Consider the following 22,577-nt stretch of genomic DNA (forward strand, 5'->3'; position numbering starts at 1 on the left):
AATTCTGTCTGGATGTGTCCCTCTGTGATGTGTTAGATAGTATTGTCCTGCTCTGGCAGGGGGGTTGGACTTGATGATCTCTTTGGGTCCCTTCCAACCCCTAACATCCTGTAATTGCCACTTGCAGGGACCACATGCAGTGGTCACAAGAAGAGGAGGAGATTGCCAAGCAAAAAGCAGCAGAGAACTCACTTGTCAAAGTCCAGTGGGAAGACCAAGGTAACAAATTTGTAACAGTGCAAAAATTCCTATTTTAATGCTGTTTATTAAAGCATATAAAGATGTATTGAAATACAGGAACACTTTTTATTTCCACATTCTCTTGTCTAAATTTGTTGATTGGCCCTTTTTTTTACCTTTGTTGCCACAAAAATTGTCTTAAAGTTTGTTTTTTTTCTATCAATCCAGTTAGTTATTTGAGCAATTTTGTATTTGTGGAGGGCTTGGTGTAAAATGAGTACATCATTATGGTTGAGTCTATGATGTTGTTATGAGTTGTGCTTCCTTTTGCAGTTCTTTAGAATAAAACTCTTGCTGTACAAAACTGCTACTTCATCAAAGACAATGAATTTGCAGCCAGCAAGGCTGCTGAGGATAAAAGTTCCCACATAGTCAATTGCTTTTTAATGATTTGTGGACTGTTTGGAGAGTTAGTGTTTGTACATTGCACCATATTTCAGTTAACTACCATGAAAGTTGCACTGGTCCCAGCTGGTCCCAGCTTACTGCCTTGGGCAGGTTGAGCTGGGAGTGCTACATCGTGCAGAGTCTGCTCTGTAAATGATTGAGGAATTTTATGTTTGTCTTCAAAAGGAAAGCTTAATGTATTCTGCATTTCTGAAAAGTGATAACTGAGTTCAAACTGGCAAATGAAACCCTAAACTCTGCTCAAACAGAACTATCAACTTGATAGTAACAGAAGACTGGATTCTGGAGTTGTTCCTTTACTAGAAAGATATTCTGAAAGCAATTACTTGGATGTCTTCTGCCTTGGTTTACTTATGTATCTTGAACCTGTCCATTTAGATAGTGTCACCAGTGGTCTGGTGCTCAGTTTCTAGAGCACATGTTGGAGTTTATTGGAATTACCTGTGAGTGTGTCTTGAATTGTGTGTCCTTTGGCCCTTTGAATGCTCTGGGATTGCCATCCTGCCCTTTTCTGTTACCTTATCTAAATGCAGGAGTGCAATGTTTGCATGTCAAAAATGACATCTAATATTTTCATTTGGTTTGTCTAAGAAAATGAAAGAGAGCTCATGATTGAAAAGTAAGCTGTGTAACCATGTGGCTCATGGAACCTTTTATTCTTCATCTGCAATCAATTAGAACTTGGTCTTGTGCTGGTGAGAAATGGAATAATCAGGCATTTGTCTCTTGCCAAGAAATAAAAGAATCCAAGACCATTTCCTATGAATGCCCCTCTGTTTTGGACTTGAATAGGTGAGCATTGCTGATAGTGTTCCTTCAGAAAGCTTCAACTTCATCCTGCAAATGGAAGTACATTTTGGCCTATTTGTGTAAACAATGAACTAGGCTGAAGCTAATGAGCAGGTTATTTTGGGGCTGCAGAAACTACAGTAAAGGGAAAAAGACAAGACAGATTTCAGCAATACTATTATACTGCTAAAGTAGCATAATTCTGGTGAGCCTTGCTAAAACAAGAGAAGTTAAACTGAATGAAGTCATGATACAACGTTTAGGAATTTGATTTGCTTATGAGTGTGTCCATTTTTGTCTTGGCATGCATGCTAGTGTATGAAAGATTCTGTAAAGGAGAAAATTTAGTTGACTAAGGGATGTTTTTATCTCAAGGGGCTCTACATTTATTAGTTTTGTCATTTTTACATGCTTTGGAAAATTTAGCAGTCAGGCTACTTAAATAAACAAAATGGAAACAAAAAGATAATAATAATGCAAGCATGGTGTGATGGTTTGGGTGTTACTCACTCTCTCTCCCCCCCCTTGTGAAAATCACCCAGACTAGGCTTAGTTGATCTGGAAATTGAATGAAGCTTTATATTTACAGCTTAGCACAATATACAAGCAGATATTTATAATATATACAGCTAGAGACAGAAATATACAAGTTAAAAAGTAATACAGAAACACAACAGCCCTCCCAGAAACCAAATTCCCCAGGAGGGGGTCCCAACCACCCTTCCACCTTCTCCCCACCCCTATCCCTTACCCCAGTCTTTGCCTTATGCTCAAGGTAGTTTGGAGAGTCGGCCAGGGGGGTTAGGAAGCAGATGGATTAGTCATATAGATGGCAGATTAGGTTAGAGAGAAGTTCATGCAGCCCCAAGAGACAGAGAGCAACTCTCTTATCTATGTTTATGTTCTTGTTCTTATACATCTCAGCAAACCTATGAGTGAAGTAGACATCCTCCTTGTTTCCTTTTCACAGCCTATAGTCTAATTCTTCTCACCAAAATATCCCAGCTAGGCTCAAACTAGCACACATGGTTATTACACAGTGGTGCAGGAGTGAAAAGAGTGGAAGGTAAAGTGTGCTTTCATTTGAACTTATGTGGTACCATATTAATGCACACTGACTTTAGCCTTTGCTTTCCTTCTGTTCTGGAAAACCTGGTGGGAATTTAATTACAAGGGTTCTGAGCAGACTCATAGAAAAGGAGTGACTACAACAAGGAATGATAATGATTTAAGAACCTTCTGAATAGAAGGTTTGGTTTTTATACCAAAGCTGAGCAATCTATGAATGTACAACTTACGCTACTGAAATCTGGTATATATGACCTCAACAAACTCTGCACTTGCATTGTCATAAAATCATAGAATCAACCAGGTTGGAAGAGACCTCAAAGATCATCCAGTCCAATCTATCCCCTAGCCAGTCAACTAGACCATGGCACTAAGTGCCTCATCCAGGATTTTCTTCAACACCTCCAGGGATGGTGACTCCACCACCTCCCTGGGCAGCCCATTCCAATGCCAATCACTCTCTCTGGGAAGAACTTCCTCCTAACATCCAGCCTATACTTCCCCTGGCACAACTTGAGACTGTGTCCCTTTGTTCTATTGCTGGTTGCCTGGGAGAAGAGGCCAACCCCCACCTGGCTACAACCTCTCTTCAGGTAGTTGTAGACAGCAATAAGATCACCCCTGAGCCTCCTCTTCTCCAGGCTAAACAACCCCAGCTCCCTCAGTCTCTTCTTATAGGATTTGTGTTCCAGGCCCCTCACCAGCTTTGTTGCCCTTCTCTGGACACGTTCCAGCGCCTCAACATCTCTCTTGAATTGAGTGGCCCAGAACTGGACACAGTAATCAAGGTGTGGCCTGACCAGTGCTTAACCTAGTGGCTGAACTCAAGGGAGAGGTGGAACACCTCAAGGCTGAAGGGGAATGTAAAAGAGAGCACCATGCTCTGCAGTCCCCCTTGAAACAAGTCTGCACAATTCCTCTGCTTGGCTTTACTAATACAGCTGGATAGATTAAATGTTGAATTTTAAAAATTATGCAGATTTCTAGGACAAGGCATTCGACCACCTTCTTGTTACTTCCCACTGCCTGTCTGTGTCTCTACAGATAATTCTCAGCCTTGTTTATCTCTGAACAGCTGTAGCGATTTAGGAAATAGTATGTTGAGTTTTAAATGGGAGTAGAGGGAGAAATGCAACACAAATTTACTCTGCATTTTTAGTAAAACAATTAATGGGTCAATGTAAGTGAGTAGGGACCAAATGAAAAAGGCAACACACTGTAAATGCTTCAAGAGTGAGGGGACAAAAAAAAACAACAGATGAGAAAAAGTTTTGGGTTTATACTAAAAAGAGATGAGAATTGGAAAAGCATCAACAAAAGAGACACTGAAAAAGCTGTGATTTTTTGTCAGCTTTCTTTTGCAAGGGTTAGCTGCAGTCCAATGGCTAGCACAGTTAGTGCTGGTGAGGAGGAGGAAAGAGCTTGTTCTTGTACTGAGAAAGAACAGGCTAGAAAGTACCTCCATAGAGTACATGGATGACTGGGAAAGCAGAAAAGGAAATACTTAGTTTTTGTAAGAAGGGAGATGCGAAGAGAGAAAAATCAGAGAATTAGTTTCAGTTCCTGGAAAACTGCTGGAAGAGATAGTCCAGAGCTTGCAGGCACTTGATTTGGAAGAACAAAGGAGAGATGAATACCAGCCAACAAATATTTCTCAGGAATAAATTCTGTAAAATCAAACTGAAAAAATCTGTAAAAACAAACTAAGACTGGATGAGGCACTCAGTGCCATAGAATCATAGAATCAGCCAGGTTGGAAGAGACCTCCAAGATCATCCAGTCCAACCTAGCACCCAGCCCTAACCAATCAACTAGACCATGGCACTAAGTGCCTCATCCAGGCTTTTCTTGAAGACCCCCAGGGACGGTGCCTCCACCACCTCCCTGGGCAGCCCATTCCAATGGGAAATCACTCTCTCTGTGAAGAACTTCTTCCTAATATCCAGCCTATACTTCCCCTGGCACAACTTGAGACTGTGTCCCCTTGTTCTGTTGCTGGTTGCCTGGGAGAAGAGGCCACCCCCCACCTGGCTACAATGCCCCTTCTGGTAGTTGTAGACAGCAATGAGGTCACCCCTGAGCCTCCTCTTCTCCAGGCTAAACAGGCCCAGCTCCCTCATCCTCTCCTCATAGGATTTGTGCTCCAGGCCCCTCACCAGCTTTGTTGCCCTTCTCTGGACATGTTCCAGCACCTCAACATCTTTCTTGAATTGAGGGGCCCAGAACTGGACACAGTACTCAAGGTGTGGCCTGACCAGTGCTGAGTACAGGGGAAGAATAACCTCCCTTGTCCTACTGGCCACACTGTTCCTGATGCATGGTCTAGTTGATTGGCCAGGACTGGGTGATAGGTTGGACTGGCTGATCTTGGAGGTCTCTTCCAACCTGGTTGATTCTATGATTCTCATTTCCTTCTTGATGAGTGTTACAAGCCCTAGGAGTAGGGAAAAAACAGCAGACAAACTGAAATTTATCTCCATCGAACCTCTGAACTTTCTTTACTTGACATTTTCGAAAGCAAGTTAGGCATGCACCAGCTAATAAAGCTGCTGGTGGTGAATGAATGCCTAGAGATCCTTTCAGAATGGAAGGCTGTGCTGGATAGAGAAACATTTTGTTCTGTGCCCAGTTCTGCTTAGTATTTTCTTTAGTGACATCAGGAAACGGGAAACTTGGAAATGATATTAAGTGGTGTTTCAAGTATGGTGAAGTACAGGATTCTGAAAGATCTGAGCGAACGGTGGCAGACAAAAAGGAGGAGCTGAAAGGCACAGGTTTGCCAAAAATAAGCGTGGAAGGCTTTGCTTAGGAATAATTCCTTGAAAAAAATAGTAGGTTCTGGAACAATTGGCTAGGTAGTCATTTTGCAGAAGGAGATCTGTGGTGAATCACTAGCTGAATCAGCAGTGTCACGCTGCTGCAAAATGGCAAACTGGGAGTTATAAACAGCCTGTAAGCCTGTAAGCCTCATAAAACACTCCTTTTTGCTCTGCAGTGATAATGCCTTTACCAGAATGCACCACCAAAAGTAGTATACTAGTTGGAGAGAATCTGGAAAAGAAAATGCTCTGAAGTCTAAAAATCATGACTTTTGTGGAAAAAAAGAAGAGAGATTTTAGGCAGTCAAGAAAAAAGATTGTTTATGGAAGTCACAGTAAAAGACTTCAAATAAGTAAATAGGTGTTACAAAGAGGAGTGAAGAGTCTTTGCTTTGTCTTCTTGGTTAATGGGAGAGGAATTACTGAACTTAAATTGCATTGGGGAAATTTCAGGTTAGGTAGTGGAAAGGGTTTCTAACTGTACAGATGGTGAAGGACTGTAATATGTTACTGAAGGAAGCTGTCAAATCTATATGAAAGGTGATATTTTAAGAACAAGTTGGACACATTTCTGTGGGGAAGGGGCACGAATTCCTTGACTGAATGAAATCCCTTCCAGTCCTATTGTTTAACGTTCAGTTATTATGTTTTGTGAATTAAAAGTGAACACAAAGGTCTGTTGTAAGACTCTGAAGTGTTTTGGGAGTAGAAAAGCCAGTGTGTTGCTTTTGACACTACTGCTATTTTCTGTCAAAATGGTATTGTTAAATGTTAAGGGTGAAATAGTCTATTGACTATGCAGCAGCATTTACCACTCCAGCTCACAGAACTGGGCTTCTAATTGATGGTGTTTTTTCAGATATGACTAGCAAGGAAAAAGAAATGTGCATTTGTTCATAGTTTTATAAATCATGAAATTAATTTCAGTTTAGTGTTTCTTAAATAGGAAAAAATGATTTTTTTTACTAGATGTGTTGCTGTTATAATTTAAGGTAGGATCATAGAATCAGTAAGGGTTGGAAGGGACCACAAGAATCATCTAGTTCCAATCCCCCTGCCATGGGCAGGGACACCCTACCCTAGATCAGGCTGGCCAGAGCCCCATCCAGCCTGGCCTTAAACACCTCCAGGCATGGGGCCTTAAACACCTCCCTGGGCATCCCATTCCCAGCTCTCACCACTCCCATGCTGAAAAACTTCCTCCTCCTGTCCAGTTTGAATCTCCCCACCTCCAGCTTTGCTCCATTCCCTCTAGTCCTGTCACTCCCTGATACCCTGAAAAGTCCTTCCCCAGCATTTTTGTAGGCCTCCTTCAGATACTGAAAGGCCACAATAAGGTCACCTTGGAGCCTCTTCTCCAGGCTGAACAGCCCAACTCTTTCAGTCTGCCCTCTGATCAACCCAGTGGCCCTTCTGTGGACACACTCCAGCATGTCCAGAGGTGTGAGAACTTTTTTAAGAAAGGATTGCATATTTTCATATTTTGATGATGCTGTTCTATCACTGCACTAAGAAGAAAACCCAAAAGTGATGTAGGAAACTTGTCTGCCCTATGACAATAAATTTAATACAACCCTTATGGGAGGTTTTTTTTTGAGTACAGGTTAAGGTAACACTCCAAATCCACATGGTTTTATAGAAATAGGTACAATGTGGGAAACTAAGAATTTTAAACTGTGAATCTGGGATCCAAATTCCATGTTGCTTTACAGTATTTTGTAGCTGTCTTTGAGGTAATGCACTGTCAGTGGTTAGGGCTGACAATTTCAATTAACCCCTCTCCCTTCCCCAAGGGAAGAGAAGGGGAAAAAGAGAGACTTATGGATTGGAAAATAAAACTAGAATTACTTTAATTACAATGCTAAAAGTATATACAAATATATGCAAAGCCATTATCAAATTCAGTCCCCTTCATGGTAGTTACATCACTGTCACCCCTAATCACAAGATCACAGGATATTAGGGATTGGAAGGGACCCAAGGAGATTACCGAGTCCAACACCCCTGCCAGAGCAGGACAATACTATCTTAACACAGATCACAGAGGAATACATCTGTGGTAGAAGTCCCAGGCTGAATTCAGTAGCAGATGGGATCCGGATTCTGGAACTTGATTCAGGTACTTATGGATCAGGATTGAAGGCAGAGTGGACAAAATACCTCTTGGGCACTGGTCACTGAAGCAGAGTTAGACTCTTGTGATCCCTGAGCAGTTCTTCCCAGAGAGAGTGATTTCCCATTGGAATGGGCTGCACAGGGAGGTGGTGGAGTCACCATCCCTGGAGGTCTTCAAGAAAAGACTGGATGAGGCACTTAGTGCCATGGTCTAGTTGACTGGCTAGGGCTGGGGGATAGGTTGGACTGGATGATCTTGGAGGTCTCTTCCAACCTGATTGATTCTATGATTCTATACTGAATATGATGTATATGGAATAGAATGCCTTGCTGGCCAATTTAGGGTCCTGTTTGCCACTCTCTGCAGTTGCACCCCAAAGCAGTACAGAAGATCTAGTAGTGACCTTGGCCTGCATACCAATGGTACTAACTGGAGGCATGGATTGTTATCAGTACTGGAGGCAGACACCATCTGTGAAAATGTGCAGTTAGTTTCAGAAAGTGCAGTTGTTTAGAAGAGACTGAGCTGCAAAGTGAAATCACCAAACAGAATTCCTTCTGTTCTAACTGAAACCAATACACTCATGTTCACCAAGTTTTTGTTTTGTTTTGCTTCCAGACAAATACGAGAGAGAAGCCAGTCAGTATTGGAATGAATTTTACAAGACACACAAAAGTAACTTTTTCAAGGATCGCAATTGGCTGTTCCTGGAGTTTCCAGAAATTCTTCCTGACAAAAAGAGGGAAGAGTTGAAAACAAAAGAAAGATCTTCAGAAGAAACAAAGAGTATCAAAAGTTTTTCACTCAAAAATGAAATGCTTGAGGAAGGAGAAAAATACTGGAAGAAAAACTATGGAGGTGGTTCTACTTCTGTTGAAGGACACATGTGTGATAAAACCCAAGCAAAATCTTTTCCTGACAATCCTCAGGGTGAAAACGGTGGCGAGGAAGTTGGTGGGCCAGAATCCTTCCCTGGTAGCAATGCCACTTACAGAATCTTAGAGGTAATGCACTGCAAATACTCAGCTCATATGCAACTCAAATTTCTCAGAAGCTGAGAAAGATGCTTAGTATGTATCTATAAAGTAAACATTTAGAATTTGATGGACTACATTCAATGATGGCAGAAACTGTCAGAGAAACCTATGGTGTGGGCTTTGTTTTCCCTTTACAGTTTCTCCCAAACCAGAATTTAGGGCTAAATTGTCAGATTCCATTTTCACTGGAAGTTTGGTGTCTTGAGGTGAAAATACTTGATGTGTTCTCACCAAATTGTGAAATTGGACAAGAATATTGCATTTTTCATGTGCAGTTTGAGAGTCTTTCTTAACTTCAGAAAGGCATTGATGTGAGATGGGATCATAGAAGTGATTTGAGAAATGCAAGTTGTCCAAGAGACCTTCAAGTCTAATCAGTTTTACCTACCAAATAATTTGAGATAAAATGTTATTTTTCTTCTGATTTTAGGTTGGTTGTGGTGCTGGAAACAGTGTCTTTCCTATATTGAAAGTTCTATGGTATGTAGTGCTGGGTTTTCAACAGCAAAAGTTCTCTTCTGATCTTGTTCTGCTAGAGAAGTGCTGCAGGAAGTGTTGAATGTACTTGTACAGGGTTAACCCTTCAGGGGGACTGACCTTGAACCTGACCCTAAGTGGTCTTGACCCTTCCCCAGGGGTGGGTCTGAACACCACCAGGTGATTCATGGTTAGCTCACTCCCCCTTCCTGTCTAAAGATCCATAAAAGCAAGGGGGACTTTCTGTTCTCTCTCTCTCTCTGTGTGCTCCCTGCCTCCCTGCTTACCAGCATCACCATCCTGTTCCTCTTTATCTTACCACGTGGCCATCACCCACAAGGCAGACAAAACCCTTACCATCAAAATTCTGGTTGTATTTACACATTTTGTATTTGTTTTCCCTTCCCTATACCTTTGTAACTTCCCTACCTCAGATACCTTTTTAATTTATTGTTAAACTTTTCTTCTGTTTCACCTCCAAATCGGAGTGAGATTATTTACTTGGGTGTGCTTACCTTTCCTCTCTCTACATCTAATTCCTTTCATTTGGGAAAGAAAGGGGAAGAGGGAACGGCACTCTATAAATTGTTATTGATTCTGTCAAATATATTTGAGTCTCTGGGAATTTAAATTAGAACCAAAACAGTCCTGGTCTACTGAAATTCTGTGGTCTTTGCAGATCTCAGATAATGTTGGTAGCATCAGTACAATATACTTCTCATACTCATTAACCCTAGACTTGAAGGGAAGGTTTGTCTTCAGGTCCATTCAGACTGATTTCATGTAGTTAATCTGAGGCAAGTGAAATATGCTTTTACCATCAAATCATAGAATCAGCCAGTTTGGAAGAGACCTCCAAGATCATCCAGTCCAACCTAGCACCCAGCCCTAGCCAGTCAACTAGACCATGGCACTAAGTGCCTCAGCCAAGCTTTTGTTCAACACCTCCAGGCATGGCGACTCCACCACCTCCCCGGGCAGCCCATTCTGATGGCAAATTATTCCTTCTGTAAAGAACTTCCTCCTAACATCCAGTATATATACCTCCCCCAAAACAACTTGAGACTGTGTCCCCTTGTTCTGTTGCTGCTTGCCTGAGAGAAGAGACCAACCCCCACCTGGCTACAGCCTCCCTTCAGGCAGTTGTAGACAACAATGAGATCCCCCCTGAGCCTCCTCTTCTCCAGGCTAAACAAACCCCAGCTCCCTCAGCCTCTTCTCATAGAAGAAACCAACCCCCACCATAAAACTGCCAGTTATCTCTTCAGAAGACCAACATTAGAGACAGTAGATAATGGCTTGTGATCTCCTGTAAGAAGTTATGTTTCTTCTGAATTTGAGTGATACACTTTATCAGGTTTTAGTGTCAAGGAAAGCACAAGTCCTGTATTGCATTCATTCTCTGAAACATTTTAATCCACTTGGCTTCCAGTTTTAGCAAAAAGCTGGAAGGTTTTACTGGAAAACCTGTGTCTGTGTCAAGTGCTGAAATGGATTTCTTCTTATTCATGCTCCCAAGAGTTTTGAGTACAGCACAGTTCATTATTGTATAAATGAATTCCAGTTGCCAGCATCATCATTATACGAAGATACTATTCTTTTGCAGAGTTAGGTTTTGCTAACACCTGTTAGTGTTAGCAATGCATCTTCATTCTCAAACAAATGCTTTGCTTTAGACAGCATATGTATAATGAAAAGGAGGCCCTGCTTCATGTGAAATATTTGGAAAATAAAGGGGAAAGATACAATGTGGCTGTATTAAAAAGAATGAGGCAGACTTTTTGGCTTTTTCCTCACATAGATTTTTTTCCTGGAGATGTTTATTCTTATACAAATCAGCCCATCACATTTTGTGGTATATTGAGCAGCTCACACAATTTGTCTTGTATGTGACCAGATGGAAACACCTCTTAACCCTTAGCAGGCACAGTTTTACTCTGAATTCAATCTTTAGATTGCCTTTTGTATGAATATAACAACAAGCCATTGTCAAGTAGGAGTGGACTGTGGCTACCAGAAAATTTTCCACTGAAGTTTTTACCATAACTTTTAAACTGCTTTCCCTTACTTCCCTTAACATTTAAATTACTGCTTTTCAATACAGTGCATCACAAAATGACCAACCAGATCAAACTTCTTGGCTTCTACATAGGTCCTACTCTGCTTGTTAGGATTACATCCTAACAAGTCAAATAGGTTTTCAGTTAGCTTTTCCCAAGGCACTGAGTGAGTCCAAAGACTGGCAGCTTGTCCTCATCCATGGTAAACATCTACACTTACCAACTCACGTGGTGTGCACAGAGCTGATAAAAGTTTTGCCCAGCAACAAGGCTGGAATGTATTTTGGTCCACAAGGGTTCTTCTGTTGCTCCCCCAAAGACAGGTCACTAATTCAGCTGTGTGTAGTACTGCAAGATGATATGGACATTGCCAGAGTTTGTTAGTTCTCATTCTGAAGAAACTGTCTGTCCAAAATCTCAAATATTTCTTGAAGAGAGATTGATTGATCTTGAGATGACCATGAGACCTTGGTAGGTTTTGAAGGGCTTTCTGAGCTTTGCTTAAATGAATATTTTGGGGGTGAAAAACATCATTCCCCTAGTTACTACTGTCTGGTGAATGGTACGAGGAAATTTGCAGCTGCCTTATTCCTGAATGGCAAAGGAAGGGTAAAGAGTGCTACAGGAAATTGTTACTCATCTTGGCTTACAAAACAAAGGGAATAATGGAGGGAGACAACCAATACTGCTTCATCTAATCAAAGGCACAGCAAGGTGACACATGGGAACCCGAACCTCTACAGAGCTGTGGATGATTTTTACAACACCCCATGCCTGCCCAAATCATATTGCTAATTAAACTGCATACATGGGCTAATGATGTGACTTACTGCAGTGCTTCTGTAAGAAAATGTGACCTATTAACGTGCATTTATGTAATGCAACACCAGGACATTCTCATCAGTCCTGACAGCCCTCTGTAACCTTCTTTTCTTTTTCACTTCCTCCTCTCCTTTTTATACTAACTGCCTTTTGGTTTTCGTATGAAATTTGTCTGCCCTGTTGGTTCATTACAACCTATGTGGCTTTCCATGTACTAGACATCAATAAGGTATGCTTGATCAAACCTGTGGAGAACCCCAAAGGACCCTCTGTAGTTCTGTGAACACTGATGTAGACTTTCATCTTTTACAATAGTAATTTTTTGACATTGGTTTTGTTTTCCTAGCAGTACACCTGGAACCTTTCTATACTGTTGTGACTTTGCTTCAGGAGCAGTGGAGCTGGTAAAGGTAATTCATATGCTTGCTTTAGACTACTTTATAAGCTGTAATTCAGGAGGCTGCCAGGAAGCCATCTTCATGAAAAAGAATGTGGTTGCTTTGTCAACTTTTAACTGAAGTTTTCAATATTCCAAAGAACAAAGTCCTACTCTACGCAGAGAGGAATGAATGCCATCACTGAGCTTTGCTTCTCAGCTTGAGTAAGGTACCAGACAGAATAGGCTTTTATATGAGATGTTTTACAGTGCTGAATAATGGAAGGAAAAAAAGTTTCTTGAGTCACAGTAAACGTATTAACTGCTACTGTTCTCTCTATACCTTTCTTTATCTTTTTCCTGACAGTCACATTCGTCCTACAATTCAGCCTGGTGCTCTGCCTTTGTTCATGATGTGTGTGATGATGCTTTACCCTATCCTTTTCCAGATGAGACCCTGGATGTCATTCTCCTTATCTTTGTGCTCTCTACTATTCATCCTGACAGGTAAATGGAGACTAAAGGGCAGAGCAACTGGGTTAAATCTCTCTTGTCACTGGAGGTTTTCAAGAAGAGCAAAAGAAGATGAAGAATGTTTAATTTATTGTTTAGAAAGCTATGATAAATACAAACCCAGGTATTTTAAAATGCTCTTTCCCATTTTCAGACTTCAAGAGAGAAGCTGTTGAGGCTAAATCATTAGTGAGCTTCCTGCCTTCATCAAAATACAAAGGTTATAATGTAACTAAGTACATCTGTATTATAAGTGATATTAAAAGAGATGTAGGTAATCTACCTTATTAAAAGTGTAGATAAAACTACAAATTGAAAAAACTTCTAGAAGGAAATTAGTGATCAAACCCAAACATTCATAATTTAACAATAAAAACTTAGGTTGCTGATGTAGCCTCATGTCAATACTTACATGCAGGCCTTTTAAACCAAAATGCATCAAGAATTTTGTAACTTGTTTGGATTAAGAAAGCTTGATCTAATGTTTATGTATAGTCTTATGCTGAGTGCTGTTAGCCTTGCTACTAATGAATCTCAATGTCTAATGAACCACACTTTGTGACTGTTAAGGCTGAGTGATTGTGAAAGTGCCTTTTTTTTTTTAATGGGGAGAAATGCAAAAGAGAGCCTGCAAGTTAAACTCCTTAACTCTTGCTTTAACTAGATTTTATGAAGGGAAATACATGTGTGATGGTTTGGGTGTTACCTGCCCCCCCCCCCACTCTTATGAAGTCACCCAGTCTAGGCTCAGTCAATCTGGAAGTTAGAATGGAGCTTTCTATTTGCAGCTTAGCACAATATACAAGCAGGTATTTACAACCTATTCAGCTAGAGACAGAAATAGACAAGTTAAAAAGGCAATACAGAAACACCACACCCCTCCCAGAAACCAGAGTCCCCAGGAGGGGCTCTCAACCACCCTTCCACCTTCTTCCCACCCCTCAACCTTATCCCAGACTTTGCCTTATGTTCAAGGTGAGTTTGGAGAATCGGCCAGGGGGGTTAGGAAGCAGAAGGATTAGTTACACAGATAGCAGGTTAGGGAAAGAAGTGCAGGCAGGCAGAGAGCAACTGTGTTGTCTGTGTTTGTGTTCTTGTTTTTCTACATCTCAGCAAGCCTATGAGTGAAGTAGACATCATTGTTGTTTCCTTTTGACAGCCTGTCAGCTAATTCTTTGCACCAAAATATTCCAGCTAGCTTCTAACTAGCACAACATGCTATATGGGTGGTAATACATTTTTTCTTTAGGAATGTCATTAAAACTGGCTTTGAAACAAAACAGTATTTGCTTAAGTCTGAGAACTGTTCCCCTGCCTTGCTGCCCAAGTTATTAATGATTATCTTCTCAGAGAAATCCTTCCCGTGTAGGATATTCTCCTTCCTGTTTGTTCAAAGATGAGCCCATGAGTCATGCAAAGCCTGAGTCTGCATTTCAAAAACAATTCAAGCAGTAGATTTCAGATCTCTGTAACTGCTGTGATGGTGCCAGGAAGAAACTGGGCAATAGAGATGCATTCATTCAATTTCTTTGTCTGTAGAACCATTTTGGTTAGAAGAGACCCTTTGGATCAAGTCTAAGTGTTAATCTAGCACTATAAAGTTGTCATGTCACTCAGAACCACATCTACATGTCTTATGTACCAGGGATTCCAGGGATGGTGAACCCACAGCCTCCCTGGGCAGCCTGTTCCAGTGCCTCACAATCCTTTCAGTAAAGAAATTTTCCTAAGATTGAATGCAAACTTCCTCTGGCACAAATTGAGGGCACTTTTTTCTTGTCCTTTCTCTTGTTACTTGAGAGAAGAGGCAAACACCCACCTTACTCTACCCTCTTTACATGTAGTTGTAAAGAGTGAGAAGGTCTCCAGTCAGCCACCTTTTCTCCAGACTAAACAACCCCAGTTCCCTCAGACAGTTCTCATATGACTTGTTCATATTATTCAAGATTTGGGCCCACCATTGCTGAGTGGTCCCACCACATCACTGCCCTGGTGGCCACACTATTTTTGATACAAGCCATGAGGCTGTTGTCATTCTTGGACAGGGCTGGGTGCTAGGTTGGACTGGATGATCTTGGAGGTCTCTTCCAAACTGGTTGATTCTATGTTGCCAGCCCATATTCAACCAACTATCAACCAGCATCCCCAGGTCCTTTTCTTCCATGCATCTTTTTCTAGCTGCTCTGCCTCAAGGCTGTGACATTGTATGGGGTTGTTGAGACTTAAGTGCAGAACTCAGCACTTGACCTTGTTGAACCTCATACAAGTGACCTCAGCTCATCAATCCAGCTTGTCCAGGTCCCTCTGTAGAGTCTCACTGCTGCCAGGCAGATCAGTGCTCCCAGCTGACTTCATGTCATCTGCAAAATTCCTGCTGGTGCACTTGATCCCCTTGTCCAGATCATTGATGAAGATATTAAACTCAATTGGCCCCAATACTGAGCCCTGAGGAACACTGCTTGTCAATCCTTTCACTGCAACTCAACATAAGCAACCAGTTTCTCTAGGAGAATAGTGTGGGAAACAGTGTCAAAAACTTTTCATAAGTCTCTGTAGACGCTGCCACATCCTTCCCCTCACCCACTAAGCAGGTTGCCTTGTCAGAGGAGGAGATTGCGTTCCTCAAGCAGGACTTGCCTCTCATAAACCCATGCTGACTGAGTCTAACTGCCTGATGGCCCTCTGTGTGCTGCATGATGGCACTCAGGATGATCTGCTCTATGACCTTCTCCCATGCTTGTGGATGGGTGTCACTTTTGCTAACCTCACCTGGGACCTCCCTGATTACACCATGACTGCTGATTGATAATGTAAAGTGGCTTTGTCAGCACTTCTGCCAGCTCCTTCAGTACCCTTGGGTGGATTCCATCCAGCTCTATAGACTTGTTGGTGTCTAAATGGTGTAGTAGGTCACTGGCCATTATTTCATAGAATCAACCAGGTTGGAAGAGACCTCCAAGATCAGCCAGTCCAACCTATCTCCCAGCCCTGGCCAATCAACTAGACCGTAGCACTAAGTGCCTCATCCAGTCTTTTCTTGAACACCTCCAGGGACGGTGCCTCCACCACCTCCCTGGGCAGCCCATTCCAATGCCAATCACTCTCTCTGTGAAGAACTTCCTCCTGACATCCAGCCTAGACCTCCCCTGGCACAACTTGAGACTTTGTCCCTTTGTTCTCTTGGTGGTTGCTTGGGAGAAGGGGCTGACCCTAACCTGGCTACAGCCTCCCTTCAGGTAGTTGTAGACAGCAATGAGATCACCCTGAGCTGCTGTCCAGCCACTTTGTCCCCAGCCTGTAGCACTGCTTGAGGTTGTTGTGGCCAAAGTGTGGAACTCTGCACTTGGCCTTGTTACATCTCATCCCATTGGCCTCTGCCCACCTGTCCAGCCTGTCTAGGTCCCTCTGCAGGGCTCTTCTACCCTCCAGCAGATCTGCAAACTTACTGATGCTGGACTCAATCCCCTCGTCCAGATCATCAATCTGTTCCTTGTCCCTGTTTGCCAGCTCAGTCAGCTGGGCACTCCAAGAACTGATCCTGCTACTAAAGAGTGAATCAAAGAAGGCATTCAGTACCTCAGCCTTTTCCTCATCCTTGGTCTCTATTTCCCACCTCATCCAATAAAGGATGAGGTCCTTAGTCCTCCTTTTGTTGTTAATGTACTTATAATCAGATGTCTTGTCAGAATTTTGTTGACTCTTTTCCTATTAGTCATTTGAAAGTGTGTTTGTCTCTTTCTCTCCCCATGTCACATCTGAAGGCTGACATGGATGCTTGTGTGTGTATACCCATAAAAATTTCCATGTAATTATCTGTGTTGTAAGATGCACTTTCCAAAGATTTGTTAGTCATTACTGTCATCTTGCAGAATTAAAAGGACTGCATAAAAGCAAATGTAATCCAGATCCATACATTTTTTTTTCTGGAGACATTGAAAGTGGGAAATGAAAAAGAAAACCAGGGGAATGAATGATGATGCAGACCTTATGTACTTAGGAGACTTGGAAAATATATGAGGAACACATTTGTATTCAGAACAATGGTTATTTAGTGCTCTCTCTTCAGGCTATTGTGTTTAGTTTTTGATCATTGCCAGTCTTGTACCCCATTTTTAACACACTTCAGTTCTGCTAGAAGTCCCCTCTCCAAAGCTGGTAGCAACATTTGAAAGGTGCTAAACTTTCTTCAAACCGTATAGTGAACATGCTCTAGTCTAACAGGATGGGATTTCTAGTTGCTCTTTTTGTGTGGGGTTTGTGGGTGAATTTACATTTTTGTTGTGTGCATGGAACTTGTTTATTGTGACAGTTTGGGTGTTACCTGCCCCCCCCCCCCCCCCCCCCCCCTTATGAAATCGCCCAGACTAGAGTCAGCCAAGCTGGAAGTTAAGGAAATGAAGCTTTATACGTACAGCCTAGCACAATATATGAGCAGATATTTGCAATATATGCAGCTATATACAGGCATACATAAGTTAAAAAGTAATACAGAAACACAGTACTCCTCTCAGAAACCAGAGTCCCCACCACCCAACCACCCTTTCACCACCTTTCCGCCTCCTTTCCACCCCTCTACCTTATCACAGACTTTGCCTTATGTGCAGGGTGTTTGGAGCATTGGCCAGAGGGGGGTTAGAAGGCAGAAGGATGAGTTACACAGAAAGCAGGTTAGGATGAAAGGTACAGGCACCAGCTGCAACAGAGAGCCACTCCAACGACTGTCTTATCTATGTTCTTGTTTTTGTACATCTTAGCAAGCCTCTGAATGAAGTGGACATCACCATTGCTTCCTCTTCACAGCCTGTAATCTAATTCTCTCACTAGAATATTTCAGGTAGCCTCAAACTAGCACATTTATATAGGTAGACTCTAATTCTGTGCACATTTTTTTCTGTGCTGATTTTGTATAGTTAAGAAGGACTGGATCTTCTTCAGCTCTTTTCAGATACAGCACCCTGTCTTTACTTCCAATCATAGAATCAACCAGGTTGGAAGAGATCTCCAAGATCATCCAGTCCAACCTGTCACCCAGCCCTAGCCAGTCAACTAGACCATGGCACTAAGTGCCTCATCCAGGCTTTTGAACACCTCCAGGGATGGTGCCTCCACCACCTCCCTGGGCAGCCCATTCCAATGCCAATCACTCTCTCTGGCAAGAACTTCCTCCTAACACCCAGCCTATACCTCCCCTGGCACAACTTGACACTGTGTCCCCTTGTTCTGTTGCTGGTTGCCTGGGAGAAGAGACCAACCCCCACCTGGCTACAACCTCCCTTCAGGTAGTTGTAGACAGCAATGAGCTCACCCTTGTCATTCAGCATTCTCTCTGGCTCTGCATCCTGTACATGGTTTATCCACTTCCCTATGGCTGAGTTTGTTGTATTAGGCAAGTGGACTTTTCTGCCTCGCAGCCTGCCAGGTGCAGACTGTCTTTTGAGGCCTTTCATGACTGTGGAAAACCTTCAGTTTATTCTAAAAGAGTGAGGTAAACCCAAGCCATTACTCATTAACAACATTTTGCAAAGTAGTGCTGATGTATTTTGTCAGAAGCTCAGAGGTAAGGTTAAAAAGTGAGAATGAAGATTCTGTACTGCAGTGAAGAAGAAAGGGTACTATGTGTGGCACCTACTCCTATTATACTGCAGGCTAGTGTAATATTAATAAGGAATAACTGATGTTATACACCACCAAGATTCACAAACTTGTCAGCATTTTGGACAATGCAGACTTAACTCTAACTGACAATTATCTCCAGTTCTGCCAGCCTGGATTCCTTTTTCCAACCTCATCAATTAGGTGAAGAGGATTTTTGGTAAAAGGTTCTTCCTGTTCACTAGTGCCTGGATTTTTATAGTAAATATAGGCGCATCTCACTGTTGCTTTCCAAAAGAATGTATATTCCAAGCATCTAGGGGGGAAAAAAATCAGTTATGTTTGCAGATTTCACCAGTATCCTATCTATTTCCTAAGGATGCAAGGGGTTGTAAATAGGTTGGCTAAACTACTGAAACCTGGAGGAATGTTGTTATTTCGAGACTATGGAAGATATGATACAGCACAGCTTCGCTTTAAAAAAGGTAATTTCTGAATGCTTTTGTACTTCATTGTTAGTTTTAACTTTTTCTGCTAGAAAATGACTTGTCCACTTTCATTATTGCTCTGATTTCTCAGGTCACTGCTTGTCAGAAAACTTTTATGTACGAGGAGATGGAACCAGAGTATATTTCTTTACCAAAGGTATGAAATGGCCTATTTTTGTAGGAAGGGTTAAGTGCCTATTAAGATGATTTTAGATATAAAAACTCATCTTAGAACATAAACTTAAAGAAGGTTTTACTGGCTTTCATTTATTTGCTGCTTTTGCAAAGCCCAAAGATAACTGTTGAAAGGAAAAATTCCCATTACATGTGTACTTAGAATCATAGAATCAACCAGGTTGGAAGAGACTTCCAAGATCAGCCAGTCCAACCTAGCACCCAGCCCTAGCCAATCAACTAGACCATGGCACCAAGAGCCTCACCCAGGCTTTTCTTCAACACCTCCAGGGACAGTGACTCCACCACCTCCCTGGGCAGCCCATTCCAATGCCAATCACTCTCTCTGGCAACAACTTCCTCCTAACATCCAGCCTAGACCTCCCCCGGCACACCTTGAGACTGGGTCCCCCTTGTTCTATTGCTGGTTGCCTGGGAGAAGAGACCAACCCCCACCTGGCTACAGCCTCCCTTCAGGTAGTTGTAGACAGCAATGAGGTCACCCCTGAGCCTCCTCTTCTCCAGGCTGCACACCCCCAGCTTCCTCAGCCTCTCCTCACAGGGCTGTGTTCCAGGCCCTTCACCAGCTTCGTCACCCTTCTCTGGACACATTCCAGTATCTCAACATCTCTCTTGAATTGAAGAGCCCAGAACTGGACACAGTACTCAAGGTGTGGCCTGTCCAGTGTGAAGTACAGCGGAAGAATAACCTCCCTTGTCCTACTGGCCACACTGTTCCTGATCCAGACCAGGATGCCATTGGCTCTCTTGGCCACCTGGGCACACTGCTGGCTCATGTTCAGCTACTATCTACCAGTACCCCCAGGTCCCTTTCTGCCTGGCTCCTTCCAGCCACTCTGTCCTCAGCCTATAGTGCTGCTTGGGGTTGTTGTGGCCAAAGTGCAGAACCCTGCACTTGGCCTTGTTAAATCTCATCCCATTGGCCTCTGCCCACCCATCTATACTTGTTGAATCTGAGGCTTGCAAAATTGCTTGCAGACATTACTGGGAATTTCTCATTGTTTAAGTGTCTTGTGCTTAATGGGATGCTTACATTTTGCTATTTAGAGATACACTTGCTTGCTTTCTTTAAAAGAAGGACAGTTGGTAGCAGTGCTGGGGTATTTTGTTCTGCAGTGTTGGTATATCTGAGCTATGAAGCTGTTCTTTCTGCAGGAGCTAAACTTACATTCCTGATTATGGATACTGTTTCACTTTGGCTGTCCACTCACTTGGTTCTGTTGGCAGTGAGCTTAAACTCGTATATTTTAGCATAGCTCTTGGAAATTGTGAAAGTGAGCATCAAAATACTTTTTTTCCCTCCTTTTAACTTTTGAGTTTGCCCTCTGCAGCCTAGACTGTAAATGATAGAGATGCATCAGGATTTGTCCCAGCCTGAGTAATAATGAGGTGAGGAGGAGGATCTGGGATGTATATGGGAAATCACTGAACAAAAAGAGCCTTCTCAATTTTTAAATGTATTCTGTTGTGCTTATTTATGACAAAGGAACTTAAACTCTTCAAGTGGTGACAGTCTGGAGAGATAATGGCATAAATGTGTGGGTTGTCATCTTCACAGGTGAAAGCACTTTGTGGCCAATCTGTGGCCAAATAGCATGCATTTGTTTTCCTCAACTCTGGCATTCTGAACCCTCTAAAGAAAGAGGTTCTGTGGATGCCCTGAGTAATAATCAAAGTGATTTGGACTTCAACATAACAGTTTTTACTGTAATGTAAATCAAGAGTTGAGATGTTAAGGTGCTGGAACGTGTCCAGATAAAGGCGACAAAGCTGGTGAGAGGCCTGGAACACAAACCCTGTGAGGAGAGGCTGAGGGAGCTGGGGGTGTGCAGCCTGGAGAAGAGGAGGCTCAGGAGTGACCTCATTGCTGTCTACAACTACCTGAAGGGAGGTTGTAGCCAGGTGGGGGTTGGTCTCTTCTCCCAGACAAGCAGCAACAGATCAAGGGGACACAGTCTCAAGTTGTGCCGGGGGAAGTATAGGCTGGATGTAAGGAGAAAGTTGTTGCCAGAGAGAGTGATTGGCATTGGAATGGGCTGCCCAGGGAGGTGGTGAACTTGTCCCTGGAAGTGTTCAAGAAAATCCTGGATGAGGCACTTAGTGCCATGGTCTAGTGGATTGTCTAGGGCTGGGTGCTAGGTTGAACTGGCTGATCTTGGAGATCTCTTCCAACCTGGTTGATTCTGTGATTCTTAAATTAATCTTTAATAGAAGGATTCTTACAGGTAGTTTCCTTGATCTTTAAAATGAGTAGTTTCAGTTTCATCTTTGGTTGACTGCAGGTTGTTTTTTTCTTTCATTATAATCATTCTTCATATGAGAAAATAGATGAGGTATGGAACATGTTCAACTTGGCTGGATTAACTGAAGTACAGAATTTAGTTGATCGGCGACTACAAGTAAACAGGAAGAAAAAAGTGAAAATGCAGCGAGTTTGGATCCAAAGCAAGTTCCAGAAACCATTGCTGCTGTCTCTGAATCATCCTGACGGAACCATCAAAGGCACTCTTACAGATAATTGTGCAATGGACTCCAGGAACAGAAGAGTTTGAGTATGTATAGTTCCTATAAATCTTGTGTTAGCCACTGAAAGGGGAAATCTGTAGAATCATAGAATGGTTTAGGTTGGAAGGGACCTCAAGGATCATCCAGTTCTAAACCCCTGCCATAGGCAGAGACACCTCCCATTAGGACAGGTTGCTCAAGGCCTCATCCAACTTGGCCTTGAACACCTTCAGGGAGGGAGCATCCACAACCTCCCTGGGCAACCTGTGCCAGTGTTTCACCACCCTCACTGTAAAGAACTTCTTCCTCACATCTAGTTTAAGTTTCCCCTTTTCAAGTTTAAACCCATTACCCCTTGTCCTGTCCTTACAAGACCTTGTCAATAGTCCCTCCTCAGCCTTCCTGTAGGTCCCCTTCAGATACTGGAAGGCCACTATAAGGTCTTCTCAAAGCTTTCTCTTCTCCATATTGAACTAAATATCTTTCCCTGATTTTGTTTTTAATGTGTATATGTGGGACAATAAAAAAAGGCATTTTTGACTTGTGCTTTGTATGCAAAAAAAGGGATATGCCTTAGTCTATTCATGTTACCAGACACTATAAGTTTACTTACTTAAATATGAATAGTCAGTAAGCATAAGCAGGTATCTTGTTTCTGTTAAAATCTGCAGTATGCAGAAAGTTTTAGACTGAAGCATAACTGTTTCAGAGATCAAGAGAAATAGTAACTGTTCTCACTTCGCTCTGGGCTATCCTGTGTTAATTTCTAGCTGATGTCTCTTTTAACCACTGTGTAGACACAAAATGAATTTTGGCTTTTGGGGGAAAGATGTGATGGTTTGGGTGTTACCTGCCCCCCCCCCCACACTTAAGAAAATCACCCAGACTAAACCCAGCCAATCTGGAAATTGAAGAATGAAGCTTTATATTTGCAGCTTAGCACAATATACAAGCAGCTATTTACAATCTATACAGCTAGAGACAGAAATATACAAGTTAAAAAAGGTAATACAGAAACACAACAGCCCACCCAGAAACCACAGTCGGCAGGAGGTGCTCCCAACCACCCTCT

General features: G+C 42.4%; 1 protein-coding gene across 15 annotated transcripts in view; it reads left to right on the forward strand.

Annotated features, from left to right (window-relative positions):
* Positions 1–22,577, forward strand: part of METTL8 (methyltransferase 8, tRNA N3-cytidine) — a 66,136-nt gene that overhangs the window by 14,580 nt on the left and 28,979 nt on the right. For 8 of the 15 annotated variants that reach the window (XR_010306664.1, XR_010306656.1, XM_064163030.1 and 5 more), the window contains 8 exons: positions 128–219; positions 8,059–8,444; positions 8,908–8,957; positions 12,183–12,246; positions 12,580–12,719; positions 18,696–18,802; positions 18,897–18,962; positions 21,329–21,552. Coding sequence is in view for 13 of the 15 variants with exons in the window: in XM_064163030.1 (XP_064019100.1) it covers positions 128–219; positions 8,059–8,444; positions 8,908–8,957; positions 12,183–12,246; positions 12,580–12,719; positions 18,696–18,802; positions 18,897–18,962; positions 21,329–21,552 (1,129 nt within the window). In the remaining 2 variants the exon portion in view is untranslated. Of the gene's footprint in view, positions 1–127; positions 220–8,058; positions 8,445–8,907; positions 8,958–12,182; positions 12,247–12,579; positions 13,004–18,695; positions 18,803–18,896; positions 18,963–21,321; positions 21,553–22,577 lie in introns of those variants that run through there. The other 7 variants (XM_064162989.1, XM_064163000.1, XM_064162981.1 and 4 more) reach the window with 6 other exon arrangements.

Source organism: Pogoniulus pusillus, chromosome 2 (assembly GCF_015220805.1).
Source record: "Pogoniulus pusillus isolate bPogPus1 chromosome 2, bPogPus1.pri, whole genome shotgun sequence".
NCBI lineage: Eukaryota > Metazoa > Chordata > Aves > Piciformes > Lybiidae > Pogoniulus > Pogoniulus pusillus.